This window comes from Mauremys reevesii, linkage group 4 (genome assembly GCF_016161935.1).
Source record: "Mauremys reevesii isolate NIE-2019 linkage group 4, ASM1616193v1, whole genome shotgun sequence".
NCBI lineage: Eukaryota > Metazoa > Chordata > Testudines > Geoemydidae > Mauremys > Mauremys reevesii.
The window spans coordinates 26,776,927-26,793,405 of NC_052626.1; the positions used below are offsets into that span (position 1 = coordinate 26,776,927).

At 37.4% G+C, this 16,479-nt stretch overlaps 1 protein-coding gene across 3 annotated transcripts in view; it reads left to right on the forward strand.

Annotated features, from left to right (window-relative positions):
• ATG2B (autophagy related 2B) overlaps window positions 1-16,479 on the forward strand; it is a 78,099-nt gene that overhangs the window by 7,164 nt on the left and 54,456 nt on the right. For all 3 annotated transcript variants that reach the window (XM_039534227.1, XM_039534229.1, XM_039534228.1), the window contains exons 3-11: window positions 3,768-3,920; window positions 4,672-4,774; window positions 6,505-6,667; window positions 7,203-7,382; window positions 11,736-11,832; window positions 12,968-13,150; window positions 14,114-14,268; window positions 15,099-15,213; window positions 15,755-16,016. In XM_039534227.1, coding sequence (XP_039390161.1) covers window positions 3,768-3,920; window positions 4,672-4,774; window positions 6,505-6,667; window positions 7,203-7,382; window positions 11,736-11,832; window positions 12,968-13,150; window positions 14,114-14,268; window positions 15,099-15,213; window positions 15,755-16,016 — 1,411 coding nt within the window. The remainder of the gene's footprint in view (window positions 1-3,767; window positions 3,921-4,671; window positions 4,775-6,504; window positions 6,668-7,202; window positions 7,383-11,735; window positions 11,833-12,967; window positions 13,151-14,113; window positions 14,269-15,098; window positions 15,214-15,754; window positions 16,017-16,479) is intronic.

Genomic DNA, 16,479 nt, shown 5'->3' on the forward strand with positions numbered 1-16,479 from the left:
CACCAAAAATCACACCACATTCAGGTTGATTCCAGTCCCACGAGACCAGTCACCTACCCGGATCAATTGGTACCCTAGATTTTACACCAAAGACACAGCCTGTAGCCAATCCTGTAATAAACTCTCAAGATTTATTAACTAAGGGCTTGGCTACACTTGAAAGTTGCAGCGCTGGGAGTTACAGCGCTGGTCGTGCAGCTGTGTAGGGACAGCGCTGGTGTGTGGCCACACTCAAAGCTACCAGCGCTGCAGTGTGGCTACATTTGCAGCGCTGTTGGGAGCAGTGCATTATGGGCAGCTATCCCAGCATTCAAGTGGCAGCAACGTGCTTTTCAAAGAGGGGGGGTGGTGTGGTGTGTAGTGTGACAGGGAGCGGGGGAGAGAGAGAGAGAGAGTGGATTTTTGGAGCCAACACTGTATGTTAGCTTCCTGACTTGCAAAATCAGAAAATGTTCCCGACCCCTTAATCTTAACTCTTAACTGCAAACAGCCTGCATCCAATGGACTCCCGTTCTCCCCTCTGCCTCTGCTGTTCCTCGTCAAGCAAACACTCAGCCCCTGTGAATGAGACAGGCAGGGGGTTTTCTCATTTGATTGTTCACAGTCAGGTACAGATTGATCACAGCAAACAGGAGCTGTGTTTGTTTTTTAGATAAGCAGCTCCCTGTGCTCCGGAGCGCCGCGGAGCTCTGAGTTCACAACAAAACAAAGAGAGACTGCATAACAAAACAAAGAGAGTAATTTAGTTAAAAGCATTCTGGGATATCTCCTTATACCCTGGAGACCAATAACAGCGCTGGTGTGTGGCCACACTTGACGAGCAGCACTGGATCACCAGCGCTGCACTCGTTATACCCCAAGCAGACCAGGTGTACAGCCAGCGCTGCAGCCAGGGAGTTGCAGCGCTGGATGTGCCTTGCAGGTGTGGACGGTTACTAATTGCAGCTCTGGAAAGCCTCCACCAGCGCTGCAACTTTCAAGTGTAGCCAAGCCCTAAGAAACAGAAATGAATTATTTACAGGTTAGAGCGAGCAAACATATACACACAAATAAGTTAGTATCTAAACCCTTAGAGTGACAGAGTTGTAGTGATCTGCCAATTCTAAGTGTCTTTCAGGGTGGACCTAGGAGGCAGCTGGACAATTCCCATGCCTGAATTCACAAGTTCAGAGCAAGCATTTTCAAAGTTATAAAGCAAAACTTACATATTTTCTTATAGCATGGAATACAGACATTGCAAGTAAGATTAATGCATGTAGCAACTTACAAGTATTTCATAGTCTAAACACACAAAATACATTCTGATAAGACTAACACCTGTTTTGAGCAAAACTAACGTACAGGTGACTTGTTTCTTGTTTCCCCAGGGTTGTCAGTTCTAGGCTAATGCCTGGCATCTGGCCTGCCAGCATACAAAGCACATTTTGGTGGCTACCACACACACTTAGTTTGCAACTAGCTGAGTGTAAATCTACTCCACTCTAATTTGCTACATGCTCACTGTCCATGTGGAGCCTGCTGCTGTGCACCAAAGGTTCCCTAGTGGGTTTGATCTGTCCTGCTTTGAAATTGGAGTAGATCAGTATGCACTAGGGAGCTTTTAGTGCTTGACAACAGGGTCTGCGAGGACACTTAATTCGTGGTTGCCTAGTGCGGGATAGATTTACACCCCAGCTTGCTGTGAACTAAGTGTTCACGTAGACCAGCCCTTTGGTGCTGTGCCCTAGTACAGTGGCTCTCAACTTTCCAGACTAGTGTACCCATTTCAGAAGTCTGATTTGTCTTGTGCACCTCCAAGTTTCAGTTCACTTAAGAAATACTTGCTTACAAAATCAGACAAAAATGGAAAAGACTCACCGCATACTATTACTGAAAAATTGCATACTTTCTCTTTTTTACCATATAATTATAAAATAAATTAATTGGAATATAAAAATTGTATTTACATTTCAGTGTATAGTATATAGAACCGTAAAAACAAGTCATTATCTGTATGAAATTTTAGTTTGTACTGACTTCACTAGTGCTTTTTATGTAGCCTATTGTAAAACTAAGCAACTATCTAGATGAGTTAATGTACCCCCTGGATGACCTATGTGTACCCCCAGGGTACACATGCCCCTGGTTGAGAACCATTACCCTATGAATAGGTTTCTTTTAAAATCACATATATTTTTGTTGTTCTATGTTTCATTCTAACTTATTGTAATTGAACTTAAATCTTAGGCTAATTTTACTTGCTAATGTCCATCTAAGAAGATATTATCTTAAAAAGAATGGTAATAATAGGCAGTAATAAATAGGAAGAATGGCCTTCAGTTTGGTGCTGGAGTCTAATATTATGAATGAGTATGTGAAAAGTAATACATTATTAATTAGTTCTTTGTACTAGCTCTTTACTTATAAATAGCTGATCACTGTTTTTGTGGGGTTCAGGAAGGAATTTTTCACTGGTAATGCTTTTCCTTTCCCCGGTTGTCAGTGTGCTTTATTTTACTTTTTTGCATGAATGTATGGTTGTCCTTTGCTGTCACAAATTGTTTAAAAATGGAGCATGTAGGAAAGAACTATTGTCACCAAGTAGCTGCAGCCACAAGATTAATACCTGGTGTAGGGATTTTTAAAAAACAGAACTAGCTACCTTGAGGTAGCTAATCCCATCTGAAACACCACTGAGGTTCTAACACGGATGCAGTTTAGTATCTTTACTGTCGTGTTAGCCTCAGTTGGGCTTGTCTGCAGTGGAGCTTTTACCTCTAATTAATTGGTGTGCCTTGTCTACACTACACTTTTAATATGAGCAAACGTCAGAGTATTATCAAGTTAGCTGTTAGAGATGACCATCAATTGTGTTTTCTGGCAGCTAGTAGGCCTAGGATTGACCTCTATCAACTAACATGATTGTAAAGGTGTCAAACAGAGTCTAAGGCCTTGTCTAGACTAGGATTTAAAGATGTTATGTTAGCACATTTAAAAAGTCTAGTGTAGATGAGACACATTGCTTTTAATACATGCTAAACTGGTCGAGTCAAATTCTAGGCTCCCCCTTAGTGTTTAACTTGACCAGTTTTGCACATGTTGAGGGCACTGTGCCTGGTCTAGCTAGACTTTTTAAACATGCTATTAGCATGTACTAGCTAATGTGCTAAAATCATACCTTAAATCCTAGGCTAGATGGGGACTGAGTGGTTGAGTGATGTTTCAAATCTGGTTAGCTGCCTCAAGGTAGAGATGGTCTTCCTATAGATGTGGACAGAGTCTAGTACGTTTTACATTATGATAGCAACCAAACTAATAATTGATGCTCTTCCCTAATACCCGGAAGTCATCTTCAATTACAGCTACCTTAAGGAAGCTAACTCCATTTAAAGAACAACATTTTTTCTTAGGCCTTGTCTAGGCCTAGTCTTGCCTACAGAAGTCACACCAGTGTAATTAAAAATCTGTTTTAAAAACTGATTTAGTTCAACCAGTGCCAAACCTTCTGTGGTCCCACTTACACTGGTTTTAAACTGGTTGTATTGATTTATCTTGTACCTATAAACTTACCAATAGAAGCTAAAAAGAAAGAACCCATTTTTAAATTGATTTGAGTGTGTCCATGCAGGGGTTTGCACCACTTTAACTACTGGTTTAAAATTTGACTTTTAGTTAAACTGGTGCAGCTTCTGTGTAGACCAGACCTTTGTCTAGATATACAAAACATATAATTTGTTTGCTTTGGTTTTGTTGGTTTTTGGATTTAAGAATTTTGTCTTATTCTACAGCGTCTGGTTCAGAGCCTATGTATTGGTCAAGTTTTATGACCAGTAGTATGCAACTTGCAAAAGAATGTCTTAGCCAAAAACTGACAGATGAACAAGGAGAAGGGTCTCAACCTTTCGAAGGGCTTGAGAAGTTTGCAGAAACTATTGAAACAGGTATGACTCTACTATGCACCTTGTGAATTAACATCTTAAGTTACATTATGTTAGTCTACACCATGTCATGATATTACAAAATGAGAGCTCCCTTGCAACTTCTTCTCTTCTCTCTCAACTTTTTATCAGTGACTCTACCTTCTAACAGTTAAAACAGGAGGAGAGAGCCAGGAAGTAAAACCACAGTAGTAAAAAAAAAAACAAAAAAAAAAACCCCAAAAAACTGTTCCTGCTGTGTGCTGATTCAGCTCTTCATTAGAGCCAAATTCTCTCAATCATACCAGTATAAATTTGGATAATTCCTTTCATTGACAGGACTGACTGGCAGAATGTCTTGGTTCTAGCAGTGCTGGTTTAGCACATCATGTGACAGTTGGATCAGCATTGGTGTTAGTAGCCCCAGGAGGAAAAACCTGATAGCACAGTCTTCTGTACAGTTCATGTTTTTATTTGAAGAATCAGACTTAGCATAGGGCGGCATTGGATGCCAAAACTGCATCTTCTTCAGATTGCTTTACATTTTTGAATGTCCAACTGGAAGAAGCTAAGACTTACTGATAGAAAACTAGATTCTCATTTGGAATTGTGATATTGTATTGAAAGTTATTTATAATCCTAATGAAATAAATATTAGCTTTCAGTCAACAAAGAAGAGTTGATCTTTTTATTTATATATTAAGTCATCAGTGTGTCTTATTGATTTAAAATGGTCATGGTGTAACTGTATTGTCTTCTGGTTTCCTTGCTTCAGTTCTAAGAAGAGTGAAAGTTACCTTTTTAGATACTGTTTTGAGAATTGAACATGTGCTGGAAAATTCTAAAAGTGGGTCTGCACTTGAAATCCGAATTGAGAAGTAAGTGTTGCTTAAAATCAACATTTAAAAAAAAAAAGAAACTGGATGGCTCTTATCTTTATATCCACAGATTTACACACAGGCACACATCCCCTCACATAGTATAGCTCTGAAGTCCAAATCATTCATGCGGTTAACTTTTGATGCCTTAAGTGAATTTTCAGGCTTGTGCTTCAGGGTTAAAAATAGCACTGTAGATTTCAGGCTTGGGTTGGAGCTTGGGTTCTGAAACCCAGCGAGGGGGCAGTGTGTCAGAACCCAGGCTTCAACCCAAGTCCAAATATCTATACTGCAATTTTTAACACTGCAGCGTGAGCACTGTGAACCTGAATCAGTTGACCTGGGCTCCGAGACTTGCTGCTGCAGGGTGTGTGTGTGTTTGTGTGTGTGTGTGTTTGTTTGTTTTTCCGTGTAGACATGCCCTAAATGAGTGACTAGATTTTCTTAAATGGTCAACACCCAACAACTCTCATTGTTAAATTGGCCACTCCATTTAGGTGACTGAATTGGAGCTTAATCCTTTAGAAAATCTGGCCCCAGTTGTGGATGCTGAGCACTTTTGAAAACCTGACCTCACAATTCTATATTTAGGAAAGAAACCTTAATCCTGCAAAAGTACTAATGTACCAGATCAGCAGAATTCTAGCTTTTGCATGACCTGCTAGAAGAACCCACATACAGTGTAAAGCAAATTGTATAAATAATTGAAATTTGTGAATTGTGGATGTTCTTAAGGTATTTATTTAGCTTATTTGACTAATAAGCTCATTTTAGTTGGTGCCATGATGAAAACAAAAGTATCTTGCAGAATATTAAAATCACTACAAAATAATGTTTTTACATACACAAAAATGTGGATGAACTATAATTTGTTCTTAAACAAATAACAACAAAAAAATCATTGTTGCAGTTGCTGAGTTCAGTTCAAGAGAGAACTTGTCAGTAGACATGCCTATCTGAACCCCTGCACTCCACCCGTCCCCTCTTAAAAATCCCCTGTACGTTAAAAGCTACCCTTACACAAACTGTTTGAAGAGAGAACATCTAATTCAAGTGTTATAACAGAGTGGTACTGTTTGAGTTATTTTAGTTAAGATAAAATTATGTGTGTGTTCCCATTGTAAATTAGATCTCTTAAAATTTCTACTGTTCTTCTATTTTTACAATTTAGCGGTATTTTAATAGATAAAATTTCATTTCAGAAAATTTAGAAGGGTGAATTTTGGGCATGTCCTAGGCATAACTTAAGTTCTGTTAATTTATTAAACAGAAATGACTGACATAAAGGAAAGTGTTCCATCCAAGTAGTGCTTTAAGACTATATATAAAATACATATGTTGTAGATTTATCCATTCCAAAACCATACTTTAGTCATGAGACTAGAGCGCAGTTACAGATGTCTTAATGTAAACAAACAAAAACAGTAATATAGGGCAAACTTCTTCACTTTGAGATAAGACTAAACAGTAAATAGTAGGATCTCATAATAGGACACATTGACTTCAAACATATAGCTCTACTGTTATTAATAGTGTCCTGCAAGAACCTCAAGATTTCCACCCATTTGCAGAAAGTGGTGGTTTCTCCTTTCACATCAGTCAATGTCCTTGTAAATAATTTATGTAGAGAAAGCATATATAAACATGAACTATAGGTTAAATGGCACAATAGAAGGTAAAAGTGTGCATGCCATCCCTACCATGCTTATTTCCCTGTTTTTGTCTCCCAGAACTATGTACTGTGATGAAACTGCTGATGAATGCTCTGGAATTAATGTACATCAGCCCACAGCTTTTGCTCACAAGTTACTTCAGCTCTCAGGTGTTTCTCTCTTCTGGGATGAGTTTCCAGCATCAGCAAAGTCGTCTCCCGTGTGTTCAGCTACACAGTTGGTAAAAATAAATAAATCATATAAATATGTAGAGTTGATGAAGGATAAAATGTATTGTATTGTTACATACATATAAGCCTAATATTGAAGTATAAAGGACTCGAACCTCTTCTTGGAGCAATGTTTAGGTAGCTCATTGTACTCTTAACTCATTTATATTAGTGGTTCTCAAACGTCTGAGCCCAGCAACCCTTGTGAATTTTTTGTCAAACACTTATATTATATTATGTAAGAGTGGAGATGGTGAGGTCTGAAGAGCAACCTTAATCTGTGGAGAGAGACTTCTCTCCATAATTTACTATTCAAAGAAAAATTCCATCACTTCCTGATGCGTTAAGATTCTGAGTGCCGTTCGACACCTGTTTATTTAAAATTTGCTAGTAAATATGTTTGTTAATACAGATGTCAAATTTGCTTTTATGTGAAACTGTTTGTCATTTAGATGTAGTGTAGATTTATCAGACTTGTATATGTATACTTTGTGACACATACTATGGTGCATGCTAATCGCCTCTTTTTCCCCTTGCATTTTAAAGGCAGTGGAACCAAAGCTTTCCCCTAGCTGGAACCCAAAAATTGTGTATGAGCCACATCCACAGTTAACCAGAAACTTGCCAGAAGTTGCTCCTTCTGACCCTGTGCAGATTAGTAGGCTGATTGGTAAAATGAAGTTGAGCCTTACATTAAAGCAACATGAAGTACTTCCTGGAGCTAAGGTTAGCTGTAGTTTTATATTCTTTAACTACCTGGACACAGTCAAGTAGCTATTTGGTTTTGGTTTTTGCCTACTGCAAAAATTTTGAGAGTTTTAAAGAAAAATAATTGGTTTGGTTTTTGCTAATTTTATTTTAAATTATCTGCATTTAAAGGTAACCAGTATCCCTTGTTAGAACATCTTTTCTTTAACCAACAAGGTCCTAGAGTGCTGAGAATACATTGTGGAATGCATGGAAATGCATGTCTAAACACCATGGGCAGATTTGCTCTGTTCACAAGTGCACATGTATCAGGGGAGCTGCACACTCATAACTTAGTGCAGAATTTGTCCCAATATGCTTGGGGGGGGGAGGGGGCTGGTGTCTTATTTTAAAATAATAACATATGGAGATATACCTATCTCAGAACTGGAAGGGACCCTGAAAGGTCATTGAGTTCAGCCCCCTGCCTTCACTAGCAGGACCAAGTACTGATTTTTGCCCCAGATCTCTAAGTGGCCCCCTCAAGGATTGAACTCACAACCCTGGTTTTAGCAGGCCAATGCTCAAATCACTGAGCTATCCCTCCCCGCTGCCTTTGGTAGACAGGCATGTTGACCATTTTCATGCCCTACTCACAAATTCTTGCAAAGCAAAATGTAAAAGAAGCTATGATAAATCATTTGGTGATCTCATTTAAATTACTTTCCAAAGTACAGACAATACAGTGATGTCTGTTTCTTAAACAAGGTGCAGTGTATCTTAGAGACAGCTTGAATTCTATGTATTGCAGTAATTCCTGAGAGAATTGCTTTGTTTTCATTAAAAGTCCTGTTGCTACCCATTATTTTTTTGCTCTGTGTATTGTAGCCTCCTCATTTTGAAATAAAAAAAAATGTGACTTAAAAAAATTATCGATTTAAATCAGGTTGAGGCTTGCTTTGTAAAACTAATTTGAAAATTTATGCTATTGAAATTTTAGATTAAAATTTACAGTGAATTAAATTATAATGCTGTTTTTTAAAAGAAAATACTACTACTGGTAGGGTATTTTATTTGAATTTTCTAAACTTCTGTAGATAAAACAGAAGTATTGAAAATATAAGGCCCTGATCCTACAAGCACTTAGGCAAATATAAACTTTACTCACATGAATATTCCTATTAACTTCAATAATAAAATTGGTTCTGAAATCATCTTCAATGAAGTGTACTCACATTTGTGGTTTATAATGTGCTCTGATACCTGACGCACAAGGTAAATGATAGAAATTATTTTAAAATTTAAATTGAAAATACAATTAATTGAAACAAAGAATACATATAAAATACAGAGATCAGAAATTACTCAATATGGTTTCTACTACAGTGGGGAACTTTGTTACATATCTTGCAGTTGCTGGTGGCTGTTTTTTTAGAACTTTTTTCTATTTTTTCATTCAAGAAAAATTCTTGACATAAAGTCCTTGTGGCAACATTTGCTGAAAAGGAAGATAACCATGAAAATGCAGTGTGTGAAATACAGAAACAAACTATTATAAAATATTAAAAGCTCTATGGTTATCAGTTCTAGATTTACTAATAGCTAAGTGCTTTTCTGCAACCCTTTTAAAGATCAAAAAATTTCCTACTGTCAATCATTACGTTTATTTAAAGGTGGCAGGAAAAACACCTCTTTAGTTCAAGATCTGAGTAGAGGACTCTATGTTGCACTTCTGTTTGATGACCTGTCCAATGCCTTAAATAGAACACAGAGCAACATTTCTGGCATGTTTTGTGCAGTGTTGGGCATTGTAGTAGGAGAAACACTGAGCAAATCAGTTGGTGTGGTAAACGGTATTGTGATTTTTTAAGTCTAATCACATTCTGTTACTGACTTGGAATATTAACTTCATCTTTTTGCATTAACTGTATACAAAATACATTTTGTTTAACACCAGTCAGTGAACACTATACATGTTACATGGTCAGGGCCAGCTCCAGGCACCAGCGCAGCAAGCAGGTGCTTGGGGCGGACAACGGAGAGGGGTGGCATGTCCGGCTCTTCGGCAGCAGTTTGCGGCAGACTCCTCAGTTCCTCTCGGATGGAAGGACCTGCCACCAAATTGCCGCCGAAGAACGAAATGGCGGTGGTAGAGCTGCCGCTGATCGCGGCTTTTATTTTTTTAATATTTTTTTTCGCCGCTTGGGGCGGCAAAAACGCTGGAGCCAGCCCTGTATATGGTGTGCAAAATTAAAAAGTGAGCTCAGTTTTGATTTTGATTAATTCATTAAATATTTGATTAATTATTTAATTAATTAATCGATTAATTCATTAAAACCAACTGAACATTCTGTACACTTTTTTCTCTATTTCTAATAGAGATAAAATAGAGAAAAAAGTGTACAGAATGTGCAGTTGGTTTTCTTCTTCAAAACATACAGTCTAGTCCAAGATTTCCTCCTGATGTACTGTCTGGCTTCTTTATTTAAATACAGGATTAAATAAGATGTTTAAATTAAATCTATCCAGATTTTAACCCTCTCAGGAATGAATAGAATTTAATTTAATTTCAAGTGCTAGCACAATTTAATAATTTGAATCTTCTTTCCAGTTTTTTCAAGGAAAGGAAAAGGCAGTAGGAGCCAGTTGTAACGTTTTGGGGGTCCCCTAGACCAGTAAGGGGTTTGGTCACTGCCTGCTTTGTTACCTTAGCTGATTTATGCTGTGCTGCTTTGGTTCAGAGCCCTAATACTAGCAGCCTGCCCACAAGCATAAAGTTCTGGCTTTCACCAGCCTAGTTACTCCTTGCAGGGTGACCCCAACAGCCCTTTGAGTCCCAGGTCTCCCTAAATTCATCCACTGTGAGTTTGTAACTATCAGACCTTCAGACTTTTCCTCTATGGTTCTTCAGCTCCGAAGGTGTGAAATCCAGCCCCCCACCCCTCCCGACATCTTTGGTGCACACACTCCCCACAAAAACAAGGAGGAATCCTTGTGACACCTTAGGCCTGGTCTACACTGGGAGGGGGTGGGGTCGATCTAAGTGACATACTTAGCTCTACTTACCGGGATGTCTTCACTATAGTGAGTTGACTGCTGCCGCTCTCCCGTCGACTCTGCCTGTGCCTCTCGCTGAGCTGGAGTACAGGAGTCAACAGGAGAGCACTCAGGGATTTTATGAAGCAAATCTTCTCTCCAACATATGACACTTGACAGTAGAGCAACAAGTGAAAGTGTAAGGAGTTTTAGAATTGGATCCTAAATCTGTAGGTAATCCTACAGCAAACATTGGGAACAAGCTCAGTTTGTGGTGCTATCTAGTGGTCTGGAGAGAACTAGTTTAATTTCCTTGTTTTGTTACTGTTACAATTTATAATAAATCTTAGATATAACCCAACATTATTTAAGTAATTTTGTATAATATAGATAGGCTAGTATTTATGTGAAAAGTATTTGAATTTTTAAGGAAATGTACCACATAAGGTGCAAGTTTTACTGTTCTGTATGTTGTATATAAAATAAGCCTTGATACCATTAATTACATGCAAGAGTATTAAAGAAACAAAATTGCTAACTGCTTAATAATGATCCTGGATTTTCCTCCAAAGGTGCATGGCTTTTGAGTGGTTTTGTTTGTTTTGTGTATAGCATAACAAAATAAATAGTCATTGGCACAGTAGCAATGTTTCGTAGAACTGCTATGAAACCCAAAGTTGGAAGCAATTGTACAGTTAAATTTCAAGCTGTTTCCAATTGGAATAATATGAAGGTTCAATCCCAGATATTGCAGGAAGACTATATCCTTCAAAGCTTCCAGATATAACCTTCACTTAAAAGCAGCATGGAGGCGGTGGCAGAGGAGAGAGTGAAAGGAGGAGAATAAGGACTTTAGTTCATTTGCCCTACAAAGCAGTAGTTCTCAACCGGAGTACGTGTACCCCGGGGGTACACAGAGGTCTTCTGGGTGTACATCAACGCATCTAGATATTTGCCTAGTTTTACAACAGGCTACATAAAAAGCACTAGCAAAGTCAGTACTGCTCTATATATTATACACTGAAATGTAAGTACAATATTTATATTCCAGTTGATTTATTTTATAATTATATGGTAAAAATAAGAAAGTAAGCCATTTTTCAGTAATAGTGTACTCTGATGCTTTTGTGTTTTGTATTTTTATGTCTGATTTTGTAAGCAAATAGTTTTTAAGTGAGTTAAAACTTGAAGGTATGCCAGACAAATCAGATTTCTGAAAGGGGTACAATAGTCTGGAAAGGTTGAGAGCCACTGCTATAGAGTGATGCGGTACACTATCTAGTGACTTATAGTTGATTGGGGAAGCTTAATGGGCATGTCTTTATTCTAAGAATTTATAATTTTTTTTTTTTAAAGTTGGATGTAGATGGGGAGATAGACTCTATACACCTATTCCTGTCACCAAGGCAGGTACATCTTCTATTGGACATGTTAGCAGCCATTGCTGGGCCAGGCAAGTAAACGTTATGTTAATATTAAATGTGTATTTGATGAGATAGAAAGCAGTAAAGAGAGCTTGCACAATAAATAAGTCCCCAGATTATTAATTATCATTAATTAATATTAATGATTAATGATTAATATTAATTATCTATTTATTTGCATAAAGATAAGACCTAGTGGCCCCAATCAGGTCTCCAGTCTTCATTGTTCTATATGGTGTACACATATGTAATAGCCTCTTTAAAAGAGCTTGAAATCTTAGTTTGTGCTGCGCTAACAGGTGGAGAATACAATCAAATGCCTGGGGAAAAGGAGTGGTGGAGAGAGAAAAGGACAACATAACAGTGAAACAGTTTTGTTTGGTATGATTTGGACCAGAGTGGGATCCATCAAGTCCAGCTGCACTGATGCAGCTGCACCACAGTAATGCTTTAATGAAGACACTCTACACCAATGGGAGAGAGCTCTCCTCTCGGCGTGCTTAATCCATCTCCCCAAGAGGTGGTAGCTATGTCAACGGGAGAAGCTCTTCTGCCAACATAACGCTGTCTACACAGGAGGAGGGAGTTTAGTGCTGTGGATTTTTCATGTTGATATAGGCCTGTAGTGTAGACCAGACTTAATATAACTATGGATGCTCCCATTGTTCATATAAATGTACAGTCCTTTTTGGAATCCTAGTGTATAAAATAATAAAACTTATTTTACTGGATCAAGTATATAACTAGATATATTCCCAATGCTGCAAATTTAATTACTATGTCAATTTAGGTAATGATATTAAGATCCTTGGAAGAATGTTGAAAATATTTTCCTATTCCATTGATTAAATAGGGCCAATTCGTGTTATAATGTCATTTATAGATGATCCATAATTCTCTAAAGCCAACATGGACTAGAACTTTTAAAAACAGAATCTGTAACTATTCTGACTACATAACCTCAAAATCTTCCTCTTAGTTTTGGGCATAATAATACAGAAGGAAAAGGAGTTAGTTTTCCATGCTGGTTTGTATTTGGAGAAGTGAAAATGGAAGATAAGTTCATAAAATGTCAGCCAGTTTTCTGACTAGTTGTTGTAGTTTTCCATTGCGGAATGGAAAGGAAATACAAATTATGTTTCCATTTCCTCTATTTGAATACAGAGAGCCCCAGCAGGATAGAATTATCAAATAAAGATAGAAAGAGCAGACCAATGCAACAGGAGGACGAGTATCGGATTCAGATGGAGCTGAAACGTTACTTAAGAAAAGAATCTTTGTCAGCAGTAGCATCATCTGAGCAGAGCTTTTATGAGACAGAGACCACCAGAACACCTTCTAGCCGTGGTGAGTATGAGACATGATGCCAGTATGTCAGACAGCCTAGTATCAACATCATGCAAAATAATTTTTAATGTACAGTGCTAAAGTACTCTTGATCTTTCAGAAGGGCAAAATAACAGTAACCTTTATAGATTTATTGTCTACCACTAATTATACCCTTAAATCAGGATACAAGGCCTATTCACGTTACTAGCCCAGACTGAAGTCGTTCATTTGGGGCATTTAATAGTCTGGACGCTAATACACAATGAAACAGACCCTAGGTCTGTAAAATCCCTTTCAGAACTAATGTTTGAAGGAACTAAGTGAAATATAGAATACTATAAAACTTTCTTTTGGTTTTTCTATTATAAAACGTAGTTTAAACATGCATGTACTGGCGGAATGTATTTGGATTTAAGACATGAATTTCATGGAGAAGAAACCTGGAATCTGAAAGATGCCAATACTTAGATTAGTACAGCTCCATTAACAAAGGTTTACAGCAGTCTATTATTTTATCTGTTCTTATATAATTTATTTTATGATTGTTTATATTAAATGTGAACTGCTTTACTTTTAATTTTGAGCCCATGGATAATTTGTTACTGGTTTTTTTAGGTGCCTATTCATATCTGATTCAGCATGGGAAGTGTGAATTAATCACTGCAACCTGTAGCAGTCTTAACCTGAACATGAAAATAAATGGAAACATTTTTTATTATGTGTATACTCATAACATTGCTGGAATTTGGTGTTTTGTGTTGCCTTGGTCATGCACTCTTTGGAAAAATATGTTTTTCCCTTGGTTATTATTGGGCTTCAGTATAAGTGAACTAGGAAATGCTGTGAATAAACTTTTAGCTAGTTAATGTCATATCCCGACTATTTTGTTTCTGCAGCTATGCTTAATTTGGTGTATTATAACTAAAGTTAATGTTTGTCATTAGAAAAAAACCCTATTGATAATACATAATTTCTCCTTAGAAGAAGAAGTTTTCTTCTCAATGGCTGACATGGACATGTCTCACAGTCTCTCCTCTCTTCCACCTCTTGGAGACCCACCAACTATGGATCTAGACCTGTCTTTAACTAGTACATACACTACTACACCAGCAGGTTCTCCATTGAGTGCTACAGTGGTATAGTATTGTTTATAGTTAATATCTTCATAGAGTAAAAGTTTTTTTTCATACTGATTCCTCATTGCTACTTCCTATTGAAAAATTCTCAGATAATAGAAACATATTAAGCCTACTGTTCCAGTGGCATTATCAACTAGCAAATTTGTATGGTTCCTTAATGCATAAATCACTTTCTGGCTTTCCTTTATTAAGGAGTTAAGTAGATTTTCAGTGGTAATTTCCACAGCAAGCTGCAGCTATGAAACCTGGGATTTCCATAAGTTATGAATTTGTTTGGCTTGAAGACCAGGAAATAGACTATGTATATAAGTTTATGTGGAGTATTTGTGACACACCCTTGTGCTACATTTCAATGTTTAATATAGAAGGCCAGGAACACAATAAAAGCACACAAAGTTGTGGTATTGCCTAAGTTAAGGTCATAGCCTGTAATTCAGCAAAGTATTACTGTGGTTTATGTTCATCCCTACTCAGTTCTTATGCACAGGCTTTTAATTACTTTGCTGAATGGAGGTCATAGAGAGCAGTTCTAGTTTCCTTTGGGTAACAGAAGAACATGTGTTAGTTGTGAGGGCAATGTTATCTCCCTTTCAGAAATACAAGGGGAAGATCATCATGAGAGCAAAAGAATGTAGCTTGACATCCAGATAAACAATAGACAAACTATTGATTAATATACCATGAAAATGACAAGCTGGAAAACTACTTTTGATAGCATATACATACAAGGGTCTTGCATACTGTCTTTTGGTCATACGTTACTGCTTGCATTAGATTGAGAACTGTTGTGTTATGCAGATGAGAGATCAGATATATTTGTGTTTTAGCTTCAGCCAACGTGGGGTGATTTTCATGACCCTAATAAACAAGAACCACCACTACCACCAAGAAGTTCATCATTTACACCCAGTATTGTTCACCAAACTCCTTTAAGAAGGACTTGTAAGTAAAAACGTGTATTTACCTCCTAATCATTTTATACTGTTAGACATTTTTCATTGTTGTTCTGAAACTTGGCAAAAGGGCATCAAAATCCAGAAGACCAAAATGTGACCTTTCCCTAATTGCTTCTTCAATTAGTGTGTAGTCTTTTCCTCTAGACAGTACAGTTTATAAAGGTTATGCTGAGTGGTGCACTTCATGACATGTCTATTGTCCAGATTCCTGCTTAGCTGCTTTCTCTTAAAGTGAGAGGTTTACATGGATGTTCTTAATTTATGTGGGGGATTTGGCCAAATTTAGAAATGAGGTAAGGGAAGGTAAGGTCAACAAAAGTAGTTCTACACAAAGTGTAAATCTTCTATAATTAAACAAAGACTCAATATATTACAGTGTATAAAATTCGCCTTATTGTGATTTGCGTAGTTTTCATAGTTTGACATTTATGCATTTCTTAAGGCTATGTTGGTAAGTGTAATAGATGTGCAAGTTGCTATTAAAAACTAACTTTTAGTAAGAAATTTAATTTAATTTTGTATTTCAGCCCTTCCATCCAGATCTGTTTCAGTGGATGAATCCAGGCCTGAACTTCTTTTTAGACTGGCACTGGGCACTTTCTCAGTATCTGTACTTCACATTGACCCTCTACCACCACCTGAAACATCACTGAACCTTAACCCGCTGACACCAATGGCACTGGATTTCTTTACCCGAATAGAAAAGATTGATCCAGTTAAGTTTTCAACAGAAGATTTTCTGTCCTTCCGAGAAGTATTTGCAGAGGCTTGTTCTCATGACCACCTTAGGTACAACTTTGCCTATTAACTAATACAACAAATAAAGAACCAAATGTTCTTTTAAATAAGCGTTGACAACTTAGGTTTATGTCCATAAATATTTGGAATCAAATCATACTTTATTTGAAGTACTAGAAGTTTGTTTTTTCATTAAATGTTTAAAATAGTTTTGGACAGTTTGAGTTCCAAAATGGAAAATCTCAGGATAAAAAGAACCGTGTGCGCACAACTCAGCCTAAAGCTCTTAATGCCGAGATCGATCAAGACAGATGCAGGTTCTGTAGCCAAACACACACAGTCTGGAGCATAAATCAGGATGTTTCTCTGTTTTATACAGCGTCTTTAAGAAATAGGTATAGTTTATAGAGCAGCCTTATTACACAAGCGGTCTGTGGTTTTGAGTGAGTTTGTTCTTCTTTGTAATCAAAATAAGATGTCAGTTGGGGCACAATAAAAAAGTGAACACAATCAT